The 26,100-nt window shown below is 38.5% G+C and overlaps 1 protein-coding gene across 1 annotated transcript in view; it reads left to right on the top strand.

Moving 5' to 3' along the window:
- The window catches only part of LOC128855384 (T-cell leukemia homeobox protein 3), an 81,450-nt gene that overhangs the window by 1,852 nt on the left and 53,498 nt on the right, over positions 1-26,100 (top strand). The window contains exon 2 of the mRNA XM_054090244.1: positions 14,985-15,337. Within this exon, the coding sequence (XP_053946219.1) occupies positions 14,985-15,337 (353 nt within the window). The remainder of the gene's footprint in view (positions 1-14,984; positions 15,338-26,100) is intronic.

Raw genomic sequence — 26,100 nt, 5'->3', positions numbered from 1 at the left:
TTGATCGATACTTTACGAGATTTAATGGGTTTCTTTTTCCCCGAACTAATATTTGTAAACGTTAATTCATTAGTCGTATTAAATCTTCATTTGACCCGCATTGGTCATTTGTGTCAGTTTGATTCAACACCGCTTCGTTTCATGATCAATATTTTTTTACATCTATTTTCCCATGTGGTTTTATTTATTTAATTTTTTTCTATAACTACATAGACGTTTTTTATCACGAACCAATAATTAAGTGCCTAATATTCACCCTGTGTCGGCCATCTTGAGTTGCTTAATAAATCCGTGATATCCTCTTAGAAAAGCTCCTTTTAATTCAGAGCGAATTATAAATAAAAAATACTCAAAAGCAGGGCGAAGTTGTCTGGTGATGCTCTACCGATGCCTACTCAAAATTTTACATTGTTGGAATCAGCCAGAGACGGCGCATCCTTTGGTTGAATGAGTAAATATCTTTTTAATTAAAAATTGAAGTTTTATTTAAACTATTTAATTTAAAATAAAAAATCAAACGACATATTTTCACAACTTTTCAATAATATTATTTCATAGTTTTAATTAAAACTTTAATTTTTTATATTTTTGCTTGTTCAAACCACACCAAAGTTGCTGTCGTTTAGTTTGCGATCATCGAACTGTTAACCAAAACAGCTGATTTTGTCTTATCGATTTTTGTTATGAAGGGTTACCGCATAGCAAATCGTTAAAATTGTGGTTAGGGAAAGTTAGCAATGGGAATATCGTTAAAATATGTTAGTGAATTCCACTACTGTTTCCTTGTCGATCCGAACAGGTATTAGATAACTAATTGCCACAAACAGCTAATTCGGTGGTTGTTGTAGCAGTAAGAGAAGCCCCGTCAGGGTAGAGTATATCATCGGTCGTCTTCGTCAGGCTCATCTAAAGGTAGGCCCAGGAAACATGCTTTTTCAACAGGTTGGGTCCAGAGGGAGAGGGGTCTTAGATGAGTAGGTCGGGGTGCCTTCACATGACGGGCATATGTTTGGTATATCGGGGTCAATTCTGGATAGGTAGGAGTTTAACCTGCTACATTATCCAGAACGTAGTTGTGCCAGTGTTACGCGGGTCTCACAGGGAAGCTGGAGCTCTTCATCTGCAATGGGTGGTGGTTGGACTCCGATTACGGCATTCACTGAACGGGAGCTTATGAAGGTGGTAACAGTTACCCGGTGAATGTCGTTTAATGTCTGTCTAAACACTGTCTGGTCCAGTAGGTGTCTGTTTGTTTTGTCCTGGTAAACTAGCCCTCTCTAGTGAACAGTTTATCATCCCAGCTGATTCGGTCATTACTAGTGATGCTACTGATTATGCCAATGGTCAAATCGGTAAATTTTACTATTATTTGAAACATAACCATTTTACTTAAAGTTGAAACAATGAAACTAGCGGAACAATTTTTTTTTAAATCATAAACACTTAGACAATTTCTAAAATATCTTTGTATGAATTATTCAAACTATGGAATGTTCCATAACAGGCTGCCGAGCACCCAATACAAGAAAAGTTCAAATAAATATGGTTAAGATTTGAGGATTAAAGAAGGTCTAGAACACATTTAACCCTGTGAATTTCGAATAAGAAAAATATGGGAAATTCACCCATATAATTTTGTAAATAAACTTCAAGCGCGAAAAGTATCGTTTGGAGCTGCCAAACTTTTGCAGAAACGCAAACAGGGACACTTTATTTGTGATGCTAGAATTAAACGAAACAACACTGAATGGAAAGATCTTTTTCTCAACTAACCAGCGTTTCCGCGGCTGTCCTCTTCGCTTTTCCCCAAGCTGCGTGCATCTAGAACTTTGCGAGATATTCTTTCAACTTGCATTCTGCGAATGTGCGCTAGCCATTGGGTGTATTGCGATTTGGCAAACCGCACAACGTTTTCGCCTTGTAGGAATTCCTCTATCTCGCTGTTATATCTGATGCGGTATATCCCATGTTCTTCTTGTACAGGACCCAGTATTCTCCTCAGTATTCTTCTTTCCAGATTATTTAATTGTATTCGCTTTCAATGTCCACGTTTCGCATCCATATGTTGCGCCACTGGTCGAATCATTGTTTTATGTGTATATATGTATTTTGATTTTCGTTTTCCTACTCAAGAGCTGAGGTATTTAATTTCATCCACGCTTTCAATTTCGTGATCGCCAGTTCTAAGATCTGGCGCTTTTCTCAACGTGTTAAGCATTGCGCGATACTTCGTTTTGTTTTCAAGTCATCAGCATAGCCACATATTTGCGAAGCTTTGTTGAATATAGTACTTGATGGATCAACCTCTTTAATTACATGGTCTAGGTTCAGATTGAAAGCAAGCGTAGACAGCGCACCTACCTGGTTTACTTCTGATTCAACTCTGAATAAATCAGATGCTTTGTCTTGTACAAGCACTTTCGAATAGGTCTCAGCGAAGGTTAGACTTTTAGCAAAGCTAATTTTTTTCGGTGTACCTTGCATGCGTGGAACGTATTCAATTTCACCTCTTTCAATACTATTGAACGCTTTCAGAAGAGTAGGAAAGTAGGTTGATTTTATACGCATGAAACTTTTCAAATATTTGACCAACTACAAAGCTTTTCCATTCCTAAAACGACATTGGTGCTTGCCTAATATCATATTTGTTCGGCGTAATCATTCAATCTGTAGTGTAGAACATTCGTGAAAATTTTAAACGCTGTACTTAACAACGAAATTACGCGATAATTGTTGCAGCCGCGTCTGTCACCTTTTTTGTGGATTCGTGCAATTATGTTGCAGTTCCGTTGATGCATTTTTGATGAGCTCGTCAGTTATGCCATCTTCCTACTTGTTTTGCCATTCTTAGCTCTCTTATCGCAAGGTTAATTTCATCAATTGTCGGTGGTTCGATCAAAATTTCTGTCGATTGAATTGGATTAGATGGAGTGCAGTTGCTATTAATGCCATCGTTTTTATTATTTAGAAGATCTTGAAAGTAGTTTTTCCATCTTGTGAGAACTTTTCCTTCTTCTTAAATAAGGTTACCCTGCGCATCCTTTTATGTGGTTAGTCTAGGTATATATTCACATCTTTGGTGTTTTATTTTAGAGTAAAATATGCTCGCTTTACCGGAGTCACTTATTTCTATTTGCCGTATTTGTTTTTTAGCAATTCGATAATCAGGATAAAATTTGTAGGCGTCAAGAAGAACGCTTCAAAATCCCAAGCGCATAAATAACTTAGCCAAAAATACTATAAAGGGTGTAACACCAACTCTACTGAATGAAGTGCGACGCATTATGTACATAAATGTGCCGAAAAGTAAAAAGTGAATATTTACTTTTAACAATTTAATAAATTTTTTAAATTCTTGTGCACGAATTGCTTTATAGTCATATCTTTTTGCATATCATTTTCATGCTAAAAGACTATTATTAGCAACTCGAAGCGAGCTGGTAAATCAATTAAGGATTCGTACTCGCACACAGAGCGCTTTTTTCAGTTTGTATAACTTAAAATGTAAAGGCATTTGAATAAAAATTTATTTATAATAACGAAAATTTCATTACATTAGAACTTTCTTTGTCAATTTGTTCAGCCCTCAAAGCTCAATGCTCTACGACAAATATGTACGTACGTATATATGTATGTATGTACACACAAATATGCCTATATAATAACCAAATTGTGTCAGTCATTCTCTTACAAATTGCCAAGCAATTCAAAAAGTTAATAAATGCCTGCTTAAATTGTAAATTGACTAACAAATTAGTTTATCAAATGTTAGTAGAACGAAATAAAGGGCAAAAGAAAATTAAAAAAAAACAAGCGAAGAATACACAACAAATTGTAATTTTAAAGCAAAGCGACTGACTTTTCTACTTAGCTCACATTCATGGTGGTAATGAATCTTAACGGCAGATAAAGATCATATTTAACTCTGCTTCTTGCCAGTGAAGCAATCAGTGGAAAATAAGAGGTGTCGCTTTGTTGGCGTATCTGTGAAAAAACAAAGTGAGTTTACTACTAAAATAAATTTACATTTTAACTGGATTATGACAGATATGTTTGTATTCAGAGCAGCAAACGATTAGGCAAAGTGGAAGTATACCTACTTTCCACTTAGGAAAGGTAATGGGACAGTACAAGGTGGCACACAATTAATCATCCAATTTCGCTTTTGAATAACTTATTTACTAAATAAGCAAACTTGATTTTGAGTGATGAAAATCTTGTTTGTTTTTAAATAAAGGGCCAGAAAGCACAAATAGTTTTTCCAACTGTTGAGTCTCAGCAGCTCTTAAAGTTAGCGGCTGGAAATCATCAAAATATTCCGAAAAATTTGCCATTTCATGATCCATTATCATTTCACGCTCTCCGAACGTATGCACATTATTGAAAAATGTATCGAAATTTCGGCTCATTTTTAGCCAGAAAATTATCTTGTCAGATGAGACCAATTTTTGGCCAGTGGCTGTGTCAATAAACAAAATTGCTTTTGTTAAAGCCAACACAAACCATGTGTTCAACCCAGTATCAATGCATCTACGAAGATCGACTGGTTGAAGCGGTTTATGGCATGGCGGCATCATAGGACCCGCTTTCCTTAATACGTATGAAACATGAATTACATGGATTTAAAAAATTAAGGTTTATTGTTTCTTATTTTCCAGGTTAGAGCTTTTTTCTGCAATAGGCTTATACGAGTATATTCCCATTTTTCACAAATTCCAAGGATTTGAAAATGTCTAGAAAACAAATTCTTCTAAAGAAATTAAACAAAGAACTAAAACATAATCAAACACAATTCTTTCACCGTTTAAAAAAATTGTGTTCCTTTATATTGAATCAGATTATAAATATAGTTTCGTAAATTTTTTTTCAAATCATGAATATTGGAAAAATTCAAAAAAAATATTTTGTATAACCTCTCAAATGTATACTGAGCAGATGTAAGTCATTTCAATATTTACCCGATAACACCATCAGCAGCCAGTAAATTGGTGTCAAAAGCATAAATAAACATAAAACGTTCTTGACCACTTTAACTAAGCGTTGAATATTTTGCCTTCTCTACATAAATTGACTTAAATGGCTTAGTCATGGCCGGACTTACACAAAGTAAGACATTACAGTAAATAAATTACAACCAAAAAATCACAAAAACAAATTACACAAAAAATATACCTATGAATAAAATTATAGCATACTCAGCTATCAAAATCAAAGCAAATCCACCACTTCTATATTCAATATTAAATCCAGAAACTAATTCAGATTCCCCTTCTGCGAAATCAGATGAAGTTCGCTAATTTTCAGCTATCAAATCAAACCAGCCGAACTGGAAATATAAATACCACAAATCGAAAATCAAATATAAATTTGATAGTAAACTAAATCTAAATATTGTGACGTCCACTAAAACAAAAAAAAAGATAATAAAATTAAATCTATTCTAACTTCATAAGAAATACCATAGTTTGAGTAACAACCCGAAAACCTCCTCATAAAGCATATTTAGAATTAGAAGATCATCCAGTAGCTACGTACCCTCTGTTCTGAAAGTACCGGGAATGTGTATTTTAAACGCACCGCGCACGTGGGTCCATATTTTTTGCTTATGTTGGTAGGACTGTAAGGCACACATCTGCCACTTTTTAGCGCCATCGGATCATTAGTGTCTGCCTGGCCAGCCGGAAATGTGGGCCAACAATTCTTGGATTTTGCATGATGATAAAGCGCCATCGCACCGAGCCGAAATTGTGCAAAATTATTTGACCAAGCTCCAAGTAAATACTATCGTGCAAGCACCGTATTCACCTAATATGCCCCGTGCGACTTCTTTTTATTTCCCAAGTTTAAGTTACCACTTCGTGAAAGGAGATTTCAGTTGATAGAGGAGATCAAAGAGAATGCGACGAAGGAGCTGACGGCCACCCCTTCGCCGGCCTACCAGGTTTGCATGGAGGACTGGGTTAAACGTTGGCAGGTGTCTTGTTTCAGACGGCATGAAAATAAAATAAATTTGCCTAAAATGTAACTCTATTTTGTTTTATTTAAACGCTCCCGGTACTTACAGATCATTGCGAATAACTGCATACTTATTTGCCTAGACAGACGTTGACGTTAATCGGGATTAACGACTTCATTCGGAATTATCTCAGCAATTAAGTGTAACTAATGCGGATTGACAACTTAAGACTTAATTCTCATAATTTAAGGGGATTAGGGCAATTTTCGATGGCAACATTGCCGAAAAATTACAGTTAATGCTTTTAAATAAAAAATAAATAATTGGCGCGTACACTTCTGTTAGGTGTTTGGCCGAGCTCCTCCTCCTATTTGTGGTGTGCGTCTTGATGTTGTTCCACAAATGGAGGGGCCTACAGTTTCAAGCCGACTCCGAACGGCAAATATTTTAATGAGAAGCTTTTTCATGGCAGAAATACACTTGGGGGTTTGCCTTTGCCTGCCGAGGGCGACCGCTATTAGAAAAATGTTTTTATTAATTTTGGTTTCACCAAGATTCGAACGAACGTTCTGTCTGTGGATTGCGAATGGTAGTCACGCACCAACCCCTTCGGCTACGGCGGCCGCCAATCCACGTATCCGTATCCGTAATTCGCTTCGGGAATCCCGATTAAAGTCGCCGTCTATCTAGGCTTTTAGACACCCTGAGGGAACCACTCAACGTCGCTTTTTCATGAAATTACGACCAGGCGCTCCGGAAAGCTTTAGAAATATTGTTTTGTTTTGTTGTTCACTTCTCTCGGGAGGGTCTCGACAAGACTCAGTCTTGCGTTGGTTTCGTAAAACTATTTTGATTCCTGCCGCTACCAGTTCTAAATAGTAAGAATGCCTACCTGTGGGCATGGAAGGTTAGTGCACTTACGCTAGAGTACCGAGGCCGCTAAGACTAACGAGGCCACAAAATATTTTTATTATGGCTTAAAAGTTTGCCTACACGTGGAAGATCCCCAAAAATGAATGCCAAAAGGCAGAAAGTTGACAAAACGTATTCTGAAATGTGTCTTTACCAGCCGAAAAAAAACTTTTGCTAAGATTTTGGTTTCTTATGCCCGAAGTGGAGATTGAACCTAGGACCTACTGCCAGCGTGCAATGCACAACACTCTCGGCCAACCGAAAAATTAGCTCAACGCTACCAAAAGAATTTTCTTAATGCTATATGTATGTAGGTGCAGATTTGTTTGTTTACGTATTTATTTTCCGCTCCGATCAGTTGCCCCTGGTGCATTTTGTGCAAATATTGACCAGAGAATAATTTGTAATGCATATGTAATGTAGTGGACATACATACATATGTATATCTTACATTTATGCCGGCATAGCGAATTATTCACATTTTGCATTTATATGTTTGCATATGTATATGTATGCATGTGTGTACCACACATACCTAAATATGTATACATATTTGATTTCCATTTTAAATTAATGAGTTTTACAAAGTGTCACTGATAAGAACACGAACATAAAAGGTAGTGCAAAGCAATAGACTACAGCCTATACATACATACATACATACATATAAAAAATATATACTCGCATTTATTAATTAAGAATTGAAAGCAGACTGGTGGCCCACGCAAAGCACGACATAGCGCCGTTCAAGATTAGGAAAGCGTACGGCAGTGAACGACAACGGCCATAACAACAAAAGTATGAGCAATCACTCTGCAGCAGCAATGAAAATGGCAACAACAATTTTGCATCAATCGAAAAATACCAAAGAGAAACATGAAAAACGCGCGTTTATACGCAAATATTCGTGTGAATTTTGTGATTGTGCGGCTCCTGGCAGATCAGTGAAAAAAATAATATTGTATGCGTATGTGTGTACGTATGCATGTATATATGTACATATGTATGTATGATATTAAATTAAAAACAAAACTAGTAAGGGAGGCTAAATTCGGTCCGAAACGATTTTTGTATACCGACGCACATTTTAGTAAAATTTGTTTTCGGCTGGCTGTTACTTTTTGGAATCAAGCAAACTCATAGATAATGACAGTTGTAGATGGCACCATCATGCGGACGGACGGATATTAGGTGTTAACATATAAATAGTGGACGTGTTTTTTATTATAGGTAGGTAGGTTAGATGGCTAGAGTACCCCAGGTACACTACGTGTAGCACTTACGTGCCGATTTGATACCATAATGTGGACCACTATCTGCGAAAAAGTTTAGGGAAGAAAAAACCGTCTGCAGCCATCCGGTGCTGTTGATGTAGTGGAGGAGAGAAAACGGATATAGGCTGGAGAATTTGTTCAAGCCATCCCCAAAGAGCACGTTTTTTATTATATTTTTAATAATATTCATGTCGAATTTAGATGAGGTGGGGATCAATAAGCGTACCAAGTTCGGGTACGTTTAGTCCTTGAATAGATATACAATCATTTACCCCAGGTAAGTGTGGCACCACCCATCTTGCACGTCCGTTTTGCCTAGTTTTTTTTTTAGTTCATTATTTATTTCAGTCTACAGAGAGATGTCTTACAGACTAATGCAATTAATTTAATTTGACAAAAAGATGAAGTTTAAACTTCTTAATATTAGTATTCAAATCTATAATATTATTGTAATTATTAAACAATCGGGCACATCGCATGGTAGGCTCATTCATTCAATAATTAGTTTTGTTAGTTGAATGAACAAACAAGTGATTATTTCTAAGACTATGAGGCGAGAAGTAGATTCTTAGATGACTATAAGCCTAACAATTCCCGTCTGCTGATATAATAAGGAGGACCATCTGGCCAATCAAGCTTATTCAAAGTGAATTTGGTAAACAAATTTTGTGGTTTTTCTATCTTTTTACAATGGATTTCATATTAACAAGGAATATTCGAGCCGTTTTCTCTCTAAGGCAATATTAAGCGACTTCAATGTCTGACGATCTTTGAAGTTACTAGTGTTTCTTGTAAGAAAGTTTTTGAAGTGAAACTTCTTAGGCGTCGATGGACGAGCGAGATTGGAGAGTAAAATTTCACGGCCATGCAACGTTTTGGACATTTTCGTTCCGCGAGAGAGAAAAAAGATATAACGTAGAGGAAAAGGAGAGAGAGAGCTATACCTTATATATATCTTAGATACAATACATATTTTTCCTAAGGTTTTCCTTGTGGTTGCTCATTTATAGTGAGAAATAACACTGTCTACTTTTTGGCGTTTGTTTATTCGTGCAAACTTGTAGGAAATATATTTTTGGTGCCTTCTTTTTGGCGCTTATTTCCGTTTCCTGGCTAGTGCTTGTGCGTGCAATCCATTCCGGCGTCGGATTTATTGGTATTGCCTGGAATCCTGGAATCGCTGCGTTTGTGCGAGTGATAAACGCTCGGAGTAGTGCGCGTTGTTGCCACGGTTTGTGTCCGGCGTTTACCTACACCGGTCGACCCTTCTCCGTTTTTTGTAAATTTTGTCTATTTGTATTCTCTGCAAATGTTGTGGAATTATTTAGATATATAGTATATTCTTTTTCTCTCAATCTCTCTCGGGTCTATCCCTCTTTCTTTGTCTGCCGTGAAAGTTTCACTTCTGTTATTTGTACTACACCACATGTACTTTTTTCTAATAGCGGTCGCCCCTCGTCATACAATGGCAAACCTCTGAGCGTATTTCTGGCATGAAAAAGCTCCTCATAAAAAGCATTTGCCGTTCGTAGTCGGCTTAAAACTGCAAGTCCCTCCATTTGTGGAAATATTAAAATTACTGCATATTATTGCAGTCAGATGGTTTGCGTGCTTCAAGTAGAAGTTTTAAACATTAAGTTGGCATCATTTAAAACAGAGATATCAAGTTTTTTTGCTTCTTTAATAACTACCGTTATATGGAAGGTAGACGGGTTTGTTGACTGATTGCGCTCATTTTCAAATTTCCGACCTATCTTGGAGAAAGAAATATGATGATTGTTGCTCGAGTTATAATAGACTGACGGACGGAAAGTTATTGCTAAATCGACTTCTCTCATCATTTTAAGCATTTTGATATACATACGTGAGCCTAAAACGTCAAATAGAACAAACGTCACATAGAACGCTAGAATGGAGTCCGCAATAAAGCAAAATCGCGATCGCTCAAAAAACACTTGAAGAATGTCAACACGCCGCGAACTTGCACAATACTGCAAAAATACATAAATGCCCCGTACCGGGTTAGACCGAAAAAGCCTTGCATATGCCCTCTGTTCTCCAGAGGAGTGAAACAAGGAAGAAAAATAAAGGTCCACATCTCTCTCGATTATTTTATGATGCCTACCATACCATCGTTTTGTGAGAAAAATTGTTATACCCTTGGGTACAAGTGCGCGGGTATAAAAAACCTGAAAATATGAAGTTGTGCGTGACTGGTTGAATGCGACATGTTTTTGTTTGAGAAGTTTTTTTTATATGTAAACACCAAAAATCGCGTAATCCGCTACACGAAGACACGAAGAGGCGTTGTAGCATTGAGAAAAACTTTATTTTTGTTCAGTTTTATTCGAATAGTGACGGGCATGCTTTAAATTCTCGAAACTGAAAATATAAAATTTTATTTGTGTGTATAAAAGTTAATCGTGTTTGCTATGCACAGTGTTGTGCAAACATTAAGCAGCTTTCTTGCCGAATTATGGAAGTGAAGTTTTTCTAAATATCCAGAGTATTTCAAGTCCAACTTTCTTGTTTTTTAGTATTTTGTTATGACAACTGTAATAGTTCGAATTCGTCTCTTTTGTCATATATAATATTAAGGGAAAATTTACAGCATATCTAAATGAATTCGATTTTTTCCAAGAACTGTTTAAAGATAGTCAATTTCCCCCAAAAATAAATAAATTATCATTGGTGGCTAAGGGGAAAGTTATTGTTTTGACTTCGAGCCCACATTTTTTGCTAACAAATCTTTGTTGGCCGTGTCAAGGCGGTATAACCTTTTCCTTTTCCCTGAAAGGTATGAAGAAAATCCTGGGGCAGCATAATCGAGAGGTGAATCTAAAGGACCGACCTCCGTGCATGAAATAGTTTGCCTATCAGCAGGACAAATCCACAGAGATTGCATCCAGGGCCTTACTAAAATATTAGAAATGATTCTGAAGTCTAAAAATATAGCCCAGTGTGCTTTTATTTCCATTTCGGTGCCTTCGACAATACTTCGTATCAAATGATGCAACAGGCCACGCTAAGCAAGGGCATAAATAAGTCGTTGGATGTTATACAGGCTCATGGTAAGAGCCTGTCTACATTTCAGGGAAAATGAGGAAATAATATCGAATTTAGACCATAAAGCACTTTCTATAAATCCAAAAAGACAATTCTCGTCATATTCATCCGGAGAAGGAAACTTTCTATGGTAAAACCAACCCCATACAAGGATCAGCTTTCCTAAGGAAATAAAACGTCTTTCTGGTAAAACTTGGGGTTCAACCCCCAAAAATGACTCACTGGTAATGTATCCGTGTTTTATCAGACATCCAGGCATTCCTATATGCACTGCAGTCTCACACAATAACATGTAAACTCTTGGAGGAATTTTTCACTACCCTGTGAACAAAGTACACTGTCCTGCAGAGCTGGATACCAGAACAAGACGCTTAGCGAAAATAGGCGCTACATTAAAATTCCCTGTGCTAGAATGCTTCTGCGGGCTTGCCAAAGTCCACATTAAGAAAATTACCAACGACTGAGAGAACATGGAATTCACAAGACACTGGATGGAAAGTACAGGAAAGTGGCAGGAAAAAGAATTTATCCTCCCTTCTAGAGAAGCAAGAAATGGACTCTTAAATCTGGGGAAAGAGGTTTTACGAACTCTTACTGGATACTATATGGGACACTGTAGTCTTCGTTATCTTTTCAGGAAATGAGGATTCGTAGAAGCAAGCGAGTGTCGTTTTTGCGATCTGGGCGATTAAACACCCAAGCACATCTTCTGCAAATGTGCAGCTCTCGCAAGACGAAAACTCACTAAACTAGGTAATGTGACTATGGATGCATTGATAATATAGAACAAAAAGCCCCAAAAAATTACGCAAATCCATTAGAAGCGTTCAATTGCAGGCCCGTGGTCAAATGTAATAGACCACATCAGAAGTGGCAGGGCACAGTGGCCCAGTAAAAGTAGCTAACGAACTAATGAATGTTACTGAACCTTCACTTATTCCATCACTTTTCAAACCATAGGTGCGTTTTTTTATCTCTCTTCTAAGTTATTAGCTTAATTTTTTTTGGTAGCCAACATAATTAGTGGGGTTTTGAAAATCTAGCTTGGCTTATATCAAAGTGCATTCATTAGAAAGACGCAACGAAAGAAAATTTAAAAGAAAAAGGAAAGGAAAGAAAAGAGAAGAAAGAACATCGTTGAACAGCCGACATGCAGTTGGAGTTCGAAGCATGCGACGATGGTGCGAATGAAACGGCCTTTCGTCATTTCATTTTCTGCTGGCATCCTAATGTACACGGCGAATGAAAAACAAAAAATCACTGGACTACTGATATGACCCCTGGTGTACAGAAGCTGAAGGTGCCGTCTTCGGAAAACCGCTACTTTACTTTTCGCGATTTTGACAACCGGCTGACGGCGTAAGTTGGAATAATACAAAATAAATAAACAAAAGGAATGGAAATTACTTGTGTGCAAATATCCAGTGGATGGCTTGTTAACCCTCGAGAAGGCGCGCCTTAATAAGTTACACGAATTGGCGCACGTGAGCATTTTGCTCACACCACTTTCACATAAACATATTATGCTCCTAGGTTAGGTAGATTAGTAAGATAAAGTGTTTTTTTATAGGTTAATGGTTTATTTTTATTAAGATATATGCATTTTTGAGTTTTAAACTCTAAGAAACTATTTTTGATAACATAAAAAAGATAAAACGAAAACTCAATACATTTTTTTTCACAATTTTAATTAGTAGCAATACATATTAATAAAAATTCAATATTGAGCCAGATCTTTGTTAAAGGAGCAATCGAAACAAGTTGGACATATAGTTCTTGCGTGCTCGGTGCAAAGTAATTTGTTGCACAAAAAACATCCTTTTTTGGTGCGTCTATTTTCTCGCCTGGGACACAATGCGCAAAATCCATTATTTTCAGAGGCTTCTAAATGTTCATTGATTGGCACTATATGAGATATAATTTCTTTTAATGAGCTTGGAAGTGTTTTGATAGTCTGACAATATTTGGCTTTATAAGCTCCAAAGCAATTTCTTTCAAAAATAACCTTCTCTGTGTCATGATTTGGGTATTGCTTTTATAAATAATCTGGGCGTTTATACCAGCAATATTAATAATTGTAAAAAATAGTCGCATGGGCCACCTGCGAGTAGTTCTGGATACAGAATAAGTTTCCTTCATCTGGTCCACAGTATCTACTCCACCCTTTGTGTGGTTATAAAATGTTATAATTTCGGGTTTGATTTTGTCACCCGTTTCATCATCTATTCCGTCGTCGGTATGAAAAGAAGATAACAAAAGTACAATTTTCTTATCTTTCTTTTTTGGAATATGCGAGACAATAGTTTTGTTTTCACCAAAACCAAATAGGTTATGAGGTCCTGGTCTTCCTTTTGTCGAAATGAATTGACAAGGAATTTTCTTCTTATTTTTTCTTAGTGTACCAACAGCTGTCGTCCTGTAGTTTTTGTAAAGATCATTAACCAGGGGTATGGACATAAAGTATATTAATTGTCCATTGTTAAATTTCTGCTTGTATTTAATATTGGAGCAACAATTCTTTTGACGATACTAGCAGGTGAATTATCTAACTGATAAGGTCCAGGTGGCTGTTTTCCGCAGTATATTTCCATTTTATAAGTGTAAAACATCCTTGAATCAACCAATGCGTTGATTTTTTATCCGTACTTAGCTGGCTTATTAGGCATATAAATTCGGAACTTACACCTTCCTCGAAAAGATTCCAGCATTTCGTCAATGGTGCAGTATTCTCCAGGAATAAAATGTTCGGAACAATAGCCATTAAATTCTTCAAATATTTCTCTGAACGCTGCAAGATTATCTAATTGGGATCTGGCTAAACGAGACGAAGTTTCATCTAAACGAATCACACGGCCTAGGAATAAAAAACGCTTGATCGACATTGTTGCTCTGAAAATATCTGGAGCAGTTCCATCATCTAGCCAAAGCTCCTTTAAATTTGAATGGTTCAATTTTTTTAATCCAGCCATATATTGTACAAAATTCCAATAAATGCTTTCATCTCCGCCAAATCTGTTTCCTTGCAATCCCTGTCTCTTTGGTACAAATCAGTCACTTTTTGAATGTACATATTTTTGTATGTTACAAATTTTTCAAGTAAAGTATCTTTCAAAAATAGTGCGAGGCATTGTGAAGGGGTTATAGCGTCTTTCGCTGTGCCCTTAACTCCTGGAAGATGTGTAACTATGTTACAGCGTCTAGTACGTATATTGCGAGTGGGTACATCCATAACCCATTTTGTACACATATCTTTTCCCAAATAAAATTGCCGCCTTCCTCGCGTAAAGTAAACCAATATCTTCGATCTCTATTCGCACACTACACACTTCGAATGCTTCTTATTGCAAAGACAAATCATTTACTTAGAGGTACTGAACGCCGTTATTCTAGGACTAATGGTAAACATTGAAAATTTGGCAATTTTAAAATTGCGTGAGCAAATTGCTCATAGCGCGCCTTCTGAAGAGTTAATATTGTAATTTGACTTTGTGACTTTTAAATTAAACAAACTAATGGCGTCCCAGCGAATTCGCAATCTTGTATTCTAACATTCTTGGATATCTCCTATAGAAGACTCGCCTTGACTTGTATATTGAGCTAAATTGCCAACCCAAAACCTATTTCTATATACTCGTAAAATCAGCAAAAAAAAATGATAAGTTCGAAATGAACGTTTCACCATTTAAACACATAAAAAAAAAACAAAAAGAAAAAAAAACAAAAACAGAACGAATAGTATTTTAACAATATTTAATATTTGTATGTTTTCATTTCAGTGAATCGGTGCAATCGGAGCAAACGCGTTCATCATCCAGTGAGAATTTACCCTTTAGCATATCTCGCCTGCTGTCGAAACCCTTCGAGAACAATAACAAACAAAGTCCTGAAAGGGAAATACACAGCGAACACGATTTGGCTGCCTACAAGTTGGCCACAAGCATAGCAACATCGACGTATGGTGGCGCCACCGCACTTTATACCTATCCGCATTTATATCCGACCGCGGCTGCGGCAGCCGCTGCCGGTCATGTTCTGCGTGTACCACCACAACGCACCCCTTTAACTTGGGCGCTACCACCTTTACACCATGCCGCTTTGGCTCACCAAGCAGTCAAGGATAGATTGGCAGGTGAGTTGAACGCAAATATGAATAACAAACAAAAATAAATAATAATCATGAGCTTTTGAGCTAAAGAGCTCCTGTTTTACTGCGTCGCATTCAAGTGAAGTGGGTATTTAAATTTTTACAATTTAATGATCCATCAAAATTGGAGGCAACATTGAACGCTTGAACGTCCAAGCGCGATAGCTTGAGTGGGAACTGTGAAAGTTGTATACCCAGTGGGACGCCTGTTTAAGGCTTTGTTATGGTGTCGTTAATCTGAATTGAGTCAAAAACATAAAAAGGTTTTGACGCTGCACATTAGTGATTTAAAAATTGGGTTTAATTTATTTCACAATTAAAAAAATACACATTTTCGGCTGCCCAATATGAATACCTTAGCCTCTTAAATGATTGTATGCCGATGTGGATTTCATTGAAGGTTGTTAACTTTATATTTTGCCATTCTAGTCCATAGAAGAACCGAAACAGGCTATTGTGGTTTTTAATTTTTTGGAAAAAAAATTAAAATTTTATACAGAACTTCGAAGAGATTACACTAACATACTTTAATCCTAATTTGAATTATTCCCAATGACAGTTTTGAGCCATTGGAAATTTGTTTTCTATCAAACCTTTACCGAATGTGAATTGCAAGGTAATTCAGTTATTATAAACGTAGTCGAATTTATATGTTTTGCGTGCTTGTAAATAAAATGCAAAACTGCATTTCTCCCATTATTTTCTCTCACTTGACCACACAAAATAGTTTTTCGAGTTGGTCCAAAATTAATTTAAACGAGACCAACAGGATGCGAAATATAGGCACACAAATAAGGTCATTGTTAAGGAAGAAATCATGCAATATCGCATTGGTCTCTCTGCCGCAGGCGAGATGGCGCCATTTTGCTGAAATCATGTTTATGCACTGAAGGAAGGATGTTCTCTCACTGCTGGCAGAAAATAATCGTTCAGTATGCGCCGCTAAAAGACAGCGCCCACAGAAATTGCTTGCCCTCAACGATTTAAAAACAAATATGGTTCAATTATTACACTACTTGACCAAACCGTCACTTTGGGACTGAGAAATGGCTGTTGATATTTTAATAGCGAATTCTTTCCGCTAGGTGACCAATAATGACAATTTTGCTTATTTTAACTTCACCTTAAATGAAATTGAGTTTCATCACTCCAGAAGATTGTGTTTACCAAACAAAATCTTACAAGTAAGGCTTAGACGCTTACACGATTTGAGGGGGGTGAATTCAAAGATCTTTCCCCCACATTTCATGCACAAAAGTTTTTGGAAGTCTCAGCGTAGGGAATTGAATACCTAATTCTTCCACCGGACATCCTGTACAAATAGAGGCACCACAATCCTATCACGCCAGATTTTGCCTAAAAAATAGTCAAAGAAAAACTTGTGTTATTTTATATGCCGTGAATCTGCATTGAACGTGAAAATTTGCTTAACAGAAAACTAAGAATATTTAATAACCCGCTTATCTGCTCGTACAGATCCAACTGCCCTTTTAGTTATTCCTCATTTTATCATTAGTCTGAACTTCTCAAAACTCTCTATAGTAATCAATTGTTTGCCAAAAACCATTCGCCACTATTGAGAGTTTTAAATCAATAGAATCAACAATTTGCATATTGCCCATCTTTATCTTCAATTTCTTCCTTATATAGAATTTACAGCCGATGAATCGACTTAAGCTGAAGTTACAAATGTTCACCAGTAGTTGTCGTGCTAAGCAAATTAATGCAGATTTTATATTTTGAGAACCTACAGGGTGTTCTGCACCCGCTGCTTAGATTTTGTCTGTAATATAATTCAATGCACCCTAATATTCATTCATTAAATTGGCATTAAAGTGTTGGTGGAAATCTGGGTACTCTTCCTTCACCACCACCTCCACTCGTAGCACATTTAAAATATGATTGCTGTAAACCTGTCGTCGTAAACCACTAGCAGGCTTTGCTCAAGGAATGAAGGAATGTTCATTGGCTCAAATGAATTTCTGTTTTATCAGTACTTTGTCGTAAGAGCTTTTTCCCCGAGGACCACCAACTGGAATTTGACAAATGAATTTCATTCAATTATCTCATTACAAAACCACAATGGCGTACGCTGCAGAAGAGAGGCTAGAAATTGTTGAATTCAAGCCATCAGAGAGTTTCTGTTAAAAACAAACAAAACCAGCTCAATCAAAAGACTGACTGCACTAATGCATTTTATTGCCAATGCACAGTCACAGTCACATATGTGGGATACATACATACATACGTGCATACATACTTATGAATGTTGAGCACAAAGCATGCAGTAGCAATGCATCAATTCTCTACGCATATATCAGTTTTGCCAGATAACTATGTGCCATCGCAGAAAGTGAAAAATTCGTAGGTAACGTGTGGCATTACAGCAACAAAAAGATCAACAAAACAGACATTAACAAATAACAACGCCAATCACCGCCAGCGCAATAATAATAATAATATAAAGTTAATAAAAAAATCTAAAAAAAATGTGAAGTGGCTACTGTGTTGAGCAGCAACTACAAAAACATCAGGAGCAGCAGCAGCCTCCACGCCAACACATTGCCGCCTTCATCGTTAACAACAATAACATCCAAGAATGGAGCCAACAACTAAATGCGCACGTACATACATACACACATAAGAATGTGTGCCGGTGAGCTAATGCAGCAGCAATAACATGATTGCTATGTGGCACGCACACTTTAAGGATGCGTGCCACATTGATCTTACTTACCATATACGAGGAGGAGTGTTGAAATTTGAAGTAGCGACAGCGAAAAATTGTATGCTACAAAAAGAGTGAAGCGATCGCAACAACAATAAACGTGGCAAGTGTTTCCAAAAAGGATGTGTGTATGTTACAGTTGCACGTACACATAGGAGGCGGTGTGTTGGATTGCAATCGATACTAAATGGTGGCAGCGTGTCACACCGCCTCAGCTGCTACATATAAAAGCAAGCGCTCACTTGGCCCTCCGTGATTATCATTGTGGCTACTGTTTTTACGGTTGCCCTTGTTATTTTACTTACGCGCCTTTGAAACAGGCGCGATCTGCTTTCATCCGTTTGTTTTTGTTGTTGTTTGCAGTTGTAAATTTCCATTGCTAAAGTATAAAAACATGTTCGCCTTCAAACGTTCTCAACTGCACTATCATCACCCATTGAGCAGCAACGACGATGAGTTCGCCGCCCAGAAGTACCATACTTGCCGACCCACTCCCGAGCTTGTTGCTCTTCTGGCAGTGGTACTTCAGGCAGTTGCCTCTGTTGTGCAATGAATTTAAATACGGATGATGCAAACGATGATTGGGCGCGTTAAGTATTCATTTCCAAGAATATCCGATTTCGTTTCCGTCCACAGCAATGTTTGAGCGTGGATCGCTACGAACTTGGCTTTGCTAATTTGTTTACATTCTGTGCTTCATTTGTAAGCGTAAAACAGCTTCCCTGCAGAGAAACTCACTGGTACTAAACTGGTTCGCTTGTAGTGAATTTAGCATCAAGACTAGTTCGCTCTCATTCTCTTTTCCATGTAAACAGCTCTGCACCTTTTCGATAGCTCTAAAACGGCATGAAACCTAACCATTGAGTAATAATATCCACCTTCTTCTTCATCTTCTTAATTGGCGCGATAACCGCTTACGCGATTTTGGCCGAGTTTAACAAAGTGCGCCAGTCGTTTCTTTCTCATGCTAACCCGCGCCAATTGGACACACAAACTGAAGCCAAGTCCTTCTCCACCTGATCTTTCAAACGCAGATTAGGCCTTCCTCTTCCTCTGCTACCATCAGATGGTACCGCATCGAATACTTTCAAAGCCGAAACGTTTGTATCCATTCGGACGACATGACCTAGCCAACGAAGCCGCTGGATCTTTATTCGCTGCGCTTTGTCTATGTCGTCGTAAAGCTCATACAGCTCATTGTTCCTTCGCTTGCGATATTCGCCGTTGTCAACGTGCAAAGGTCCAAAATTCTTACTTAGAATCTTTCTCTCAAACACTCCAAGCGTCCCTTCATCGGATGTTGTCATCGTCCAAGCTTCTGAGCCGTACGTTAGAACGGGCAAGATGAGAGTCTTGTAGAGTGTTAGTTTTCTTCGTCGAGAAAGGACTTTACTACTTACTTTACATTTGCCTACTTAGTTCAAAGTAGCACTTGTTGGCAAGAGAGATTCTACGTTGGATTTCAAGGCTGACATTGTTATCGGTGTTAATGCTGTTAATGAAATAAATATCTAGCTCACACTGCTGCTGCTGTCCCAATAGTTGAGAGGGTAAGGCATTGGCAAATCAATCAGGAGGTCCCAGGTTCGACACTTCCAGTCTTTTTTTTTTTGCAATTCATTATTCATAAATTTAGTAATTCACTTTTAATGAAAATTAAAATTTGATACTTTGTTTACACGGGTGCTTTGTTTTAAACGCTTAATAATTGTATTATAATCTGCTAGATAATTTCATGGCATTTATTTTTTAATCTGATATCCGGCGTTGTGCCGCCGTGGCTACGCGTTATACAAGGGGAAGTCCAAAAGAAACAAGACTGAGCTAAAATAGAAACGACAGGAGGTTTGTTCCAATAACTTCAAGTTCATTTATTCATAATAGTCCCGTCTGACCTCTATAAACTGTTTTGCGCGATCTAAAAGCTTTTCGAAAGAGTGTTTCGGGTCATTGACCAGAATCCGGAATGTCCTTCAGGATTTCGGTACAAGCCTTTTGGATGGCCTCTACAGACGCAAAACGTTTTCTTTTCATGGCCAAATGCAATTTTCCGAATAGGTAGAAGTCACAGGGAGCCATGTCAGACGAATACGGTGAATAATTGATGATTAAAATGCGGTTTCTAGTCAAAAAATCAGTCTTAAGAGTGGATCGTAGTGCTTATGAACTTCGCGAACAGATTTTCTTTTTTTTTCAAAGTATATTTTCACAATTTGGCCTTAAACGGTTCGGGATGACTGAACAGAAATATCAGCACAGTTTGCCAGCTAAGAAAAACACCCGATATTTAAAAACACACTTTCTCTTTTAGCCCGACTCGAACGAGGACCAAAGTCTGTCAAATTTTCCTGTTCTGTTCACAGCATATTTGTCGGGTTGCGCATTCTTTTTTCCAACTGTTGCATTATGTCAGGCAAATGTGCAGAATTCTCACCCTATATAAAAGGGTTAACCAGCTAATTTTAATTTACTTGTGAGCGCAAGTTCTTCAAAGTGGCTGCGTGAAAACTTTTAGAAGAAGTGTGGAATTTTCATGCTTTTTTCTCATGTAAAATATGCAACATTTTATACATAACAATTTCCATATAACGAGATGACATTTTTTCGAGAAAAGAAGACATCATTAGCATGCAAAACAGCGCTGATCGATATTAAAATAGCACTGAAAAAACGACCCCTAAACTCTGAGAACCTCAACGAGTAGCGAAATGGTCCACAATGACTAAATCGTATTAGTTTTAAACTAGAAATTTGTTTCACTAGATCATTTTTACCTGCAGGGTCGTGCGGAACCATCTGTGTGCTTTCCTGTATGCAAATGTCTGTACATGCATATGTATGTATGCGTGCGTAACATACAAACATTGGTGGCATCGTAACTGTCGGCCATAATCACGCAATGTGGACACCAAAAGGTGATTAAACAGCAGCAGTATTGTTGATGCTAAATAAGTCTAAAACAGGGTTTCCTAGACGATGTTTCCCCAATACTGGTGTGGATGAACGTACAGATCGATGTACATGTAATATTTCCGGGCTATGTGGGGAGATAATTCATTTGCGTTTACGCATCATGGAATATCTATAATAGTGCATAAAGGAAATAAGTAGCTCAGTTTGCGTATTATGGAACATTTATACCCAAGGCATGCACTCAGTAGTTACTAAACAAATACGAGCTTTCACAGCAAGCATACGGTGGAAGATTCAATGAATTGCTTCTCATAAAATTTAGCACTTTGATGGCACCCACTGAATATTATAAGTATAAATATAATATAATATAATTTTCGAACGATTCCAAAATAAGGTAAGGCTCGGCACTATCTAGAGCTTTAGATCTATAGAATGAATAAATTTCGCTCCACCGATCTTTATCTTCGACTTACTTCAAAGCCTGGGAATCTGGGCAAAATGAACCTGTTTACGGGTGGTGGTTGAAGGAGGGGGGAGTATTCTACAGGGACCTTTCCAGGATCACTGATCTATAGGTTTAAAAATCACTGCAGTGTTTTCCATATAGAGAAATCAGCTACCACAGAAGCAGTCGCTTGGCTGTTGGAGAGTGTTTAAGTGAAGGTTTTCTTGGTCATTTGCGGTTTGCTCTTGGGTGGATGGCCCTGGAGTCAGCTAGAGCGTGTGCGGGGTGAGAATGCTAAAATACAAAGTGTTAAAATTCTTCTGACCACCGGTGCATCGAAGTGAAATGAAAAATGTTCTAAGTGGGAGCCTCAGTCGGCCACTGTCCACTCGAAATCCATGTACTTTGACTGCATATAACCTCGTCTCTATTCTGCGATAGCTGTCTCTAGGATATTGGCGTGGAACCATCTTATCAAATACTCTTCATTTGGCCTCTTTTGAGAGGTTAAGTTTCAAACACCTCGGCCCTATTTTTTTTACAAACAGTAGATGGATAATTTTTAGTGATAGTGCGATTTAATATTAGAGCGGGTAAATTTTTTTCCATATAATAGGACTATGAATAAGTTCGTGCGGTTTTTTTCGAAATTTGAAACTTTATTGACGTAAAATGGTTACAAATTTAATATTCAAAATATTGTCCATCGCTTACTACTACTTTTCCCCATCTTTCTGGCAATTCACGGATTCCCTTTGTGAAAAATTCGGTCGGTTTTGCCGCAATCCACGAATCGATCCATTTTTTGACTTCATCGTAATTACGGAAGTGCTGGTCAGCCAGGCCATGTTGCATCGATCGGAAGAGATAGTAATCGGATGGCGCAAGGTCTGGACTATACGGCGGGTGGGGTAGGACATCCCATTTGAGCGTTTCTAAGTATGTTTTGACCACTTGTGCAACATGTGGCCGAGCATTGTCATGTTGCAAAATAACTTTGTCGTGTCTATCGGCGTATTGCGGCCGTTTTTCTCGCAGTGCTCGGCTCAAACGCATCAATTGTCGTCGGTAGACATCCCCCGTAATCGTTTCATTCGGTTTCAGTAGCTCATAATACACAACACCCAGCTGGTCCCACCAGATACACAGCATAACCTTCAGGCCATGAATATTCTGCGCCGACGTCGATGTTGAAGCATGGCCAGGGTATCCATACGTTGCCCGACGTTTTGGATTGTCGTAATGGACCCACTTTTCATCGCCAGTCACAATTCGATGCAAAAAACCCTTTCTTTTGTGCCGTTGAAGCAGTTGTTCGCATGCCATAAAACGGCGTTCAACGTCTCTTGGCTTCAATTCATACGGCACCCAATGGCCTACCTTTCGGATCATTCCCATGGCTTTTAAACGTTTGGAAATGGTTGATTGATCAACTCCCAAAGTTTTTGCAACCTCTTCTTGCGTTTGAGCCGGATCTTGATCGAGCAATTCCTCCAATTCGGTATCCATGAACTTTGGCGGCGCACCCTCGCGTTCTTCGTCTTCCAAGCCAAAATCACCACTTTTAAAGCGTGCAAACCACTTCTGGCACGTTCGCTCAGATAGAGCATGCTCACCATAAACTTCCACCAAGATACGATGACTTTCGGCTGCTTTTTTCTTCATATTAAAATAATGAAGAAGAATTCCCCGCAAAAACACATTATTTGGCACGAAATTCGACATTTTCAAGTGTGGTAAAAATATTGTTGTTTACGCTTCAAATAAAAAACTTATACTGACGTTTGTGCCTTACGACAGTAGCTCTCCAATGAATGTTTGGAAATGTGGATCAATGGAATAATAATCAAGTTACGCCATCTGTTGTAAAACCGCACGAACTTATTCATAGTCCATTAGTTCCTAGCAGATCCGGATCCCACGTAAGTAGGTAGGTGAAATGGTTCAAGTGCCACACCGGCACTCCTCAAGCAGCACAAAAACACCATTCTGATACCATTATGAGAACTCCAACAGGCAGATATCTACAGCCAGCTAAAGCTGTTGAGGTAATGCAGAAGATTGATGGGATTTAAGTTGGCGCATTGCCCCAGGCTGTCGAGCAAAGGAACATCCAGTAACCTTAATTGTCTAGTTGCTAAACCCGAACATTTCCAGAGAAAGTGCTCAACAGTCTCATACTCTGAAAGGTCTCCGAAGCTTCTGCAATGGGGGTTAAATAAGAAATCTAGCCTCTCCCCGTGCGAGTGCGTCCAATGACCAGTAAACACAGTTACGAGTTTGGAAATTGAATGCCGTGAAATTCGCCGAACTCTCTGCGTCTTGCGTCTATTTTACTGAGGTCAAAGGGTTTTGGAAATAGTCCACGAAAAAATGGCGCTCCATTTGTTCAGCCCTTTTCTGAGAAATGAGTTGAGCAATTCCCCTTTAAAAACTGTCAGGGTGATGCCGATGACCAGGTAGTAGATCTCTGAAACCAATTCAGTCGACCCCTTCTTGATAAGCTCATCAGCAATTTCGTTTCCCTCTATGTTCCTATGTCCTGAAACCCAGATCAGAGAAATGTTACCTGCACCCCAAGAGATTTGATCTTCTGCTTACAGAAGTTTACTAATTTCGTTCTGCACCATGGCGTCATGAGAGCCTTTATCGCGGTTTGACTATCGGAGAAAATGTTAATATCTCCCTCGCTCCCGCGCTCCCTGAGCATTTTGCATACCTGAAGGATTGCAAAGACTTCTGCCTGATAAACACTAGTATTTCTAAGTTTTAAGAAAATAGATAAATTGGCAGATTTAGAGAAACCACTGCTCCGACTCTCGATTCCATCTTGGAGCCGTTATTGAAGAAAGAGGTAACAGCCTCGGAACAGATTTTCTCCTCGTTCTAATCGTGCCTACTTGAAAGATTGCCCTGGCACGACCCTCAAACTCCAGTTTGCGAATAGAGAGATCTGTACGAGCTTCAGAGAAACACGGTGATAACTGCCCCAAAAATACTACCGTGTCGTTGAGAGATTGCCTCCTTTAACCTGATTGCCCTTTGAGCAGCGATGGAAACTACGTGAAAGTCGATGGGAAGTAAGTGCAAAAGGACATTTAGGGCAGCACTGGGGCAAATTCTACACGATCCGGTGATGCCAATACAAGCAGCCATTTGTATCCTCCTCGGTTTAGTGATAGTACAGCCCTTCTGCAGAGCTTCCCACCAAACCAGGCATCTGTACGTTAGAATTGGCAGAACCACTACGTTGTACATTCTGAGGAGGAAGCACAAGTGTAGCTTCTCTCAAAATTGGGAAGGCTCTAAATTAAAAATTAAAAATTAAAAGGCTCTAACAGACTTTTTACAATATAATTTTATGTAGAATCCGAGTCTACTAAGAACGTAGTCGACAAAAAATAGTTGAATAGAAATTGACCTCAATATGTTACGCCTATTACTGGGAGTTACAAAAAACTTTCAGATGTACAAAAACATAGAACTCATTCGTAGGGTATAAAAACAAAGCGCAATGTCAGAACACTCAAAATGCCGCCACATTTTGCTCATTTGGCCCTCCACTTAGCAGATCAATTTGAGTTCGTGTCACCGACGGACGATTTGCAGACAACACTGTTTGGCTAAGTTGTGTCCACCGCAGCGTTTCATTGCCCTGGCTCTCTTTAAAAGGCCCGACCGAAACTATTCGATTTTAGCACTGACCGCTGTCAGTGGCTTTTGACTGACTATTGGACTTTTCGTTATTTTAATGAGGTGGTTTACATGACTTTTTAATTTCGAGTAGAAGGAATTAATTACGCGTTGGGCGGTCGCAGCCGCCAAAACCACTTTGAAATCGAAGCCCGTTGTGCAACGGATATAACACTGTCAGTGTCTTGTTCTCTGGCCACCCTTACACCCTGCCCGTGGCGCTTCGATCGGCAGACACACTTCTCATTACTGCTTTCCGCAAGCTGCGCGTCTAGCTGTCGTCGGTCGGCGCGTTCGTTTTATCCATGGAAATTATGCACAACTACGCATGCGCGCAAGCGGGGAGTTTTGCGCGCACAGAATGTACGCAAAGTGTTTGCATATACGACTGTGTATATATGTATGTATGTCTGCTGACATGTCTCTGTTAAGCTTTTAATTTTATTAATTACTAAAACACTGACTGGTAGTCATTGGATGGCGGTAGTGTTGATACCTTCTCGCAACCATTTCCGCCTGCACCTTTTTATTACTTGCTTCCCATCTTCTCCTCAAATTTTATGCGCTAATTCCACATTTGCCCACATACATACATACAAACTTGTTGTACATTCATACAGATATATGTACATTCGATACATTTTTATAACAAAAATATTCAATTTTATATCTTTTCAACCGCTTCTTTTTCCTTTCTTATGCCATGCGTTCGCTTTGTGCTTCTCGCCGTCTCGTTGTGCTTATTAATTCTTACACTTTTATCGGAAATTTACGTTGTCGCTTGTTGTGCTCTTTGTCTCCACTGATAAGGTGGCGCCTTGGCTTTTTCACTAAATTGACTTCTTCCAGTCGTTGCCCCGCATTAGCTCAACAGCTCAACGATGGTGGCAACATTTAGTGGCCTGGCCTCATCTGTCCTTACGCTTCGATGATTTATGGCTGCCTTAAGCCGTTTCTGAACCGTTT

This window comes from Anastrepha ludens, chromosome 2 (assembly GCF_028408465.1).
Source record: "Anastrepha ludens isolate Willacy chromosome 2, idAnaLude1.1, whole genome shotgun sequence".
NCBI classification, from domain to species: domain Eukaryota; kingdom Metazoa; phylum Arthropoda; class Insecta; order Diptera; family Tephritidae; genus Anastrepha; species Anastrepha ludens.
This window is presented reverse-complemented; position numbering and strand designations above follow the sequence as displayed.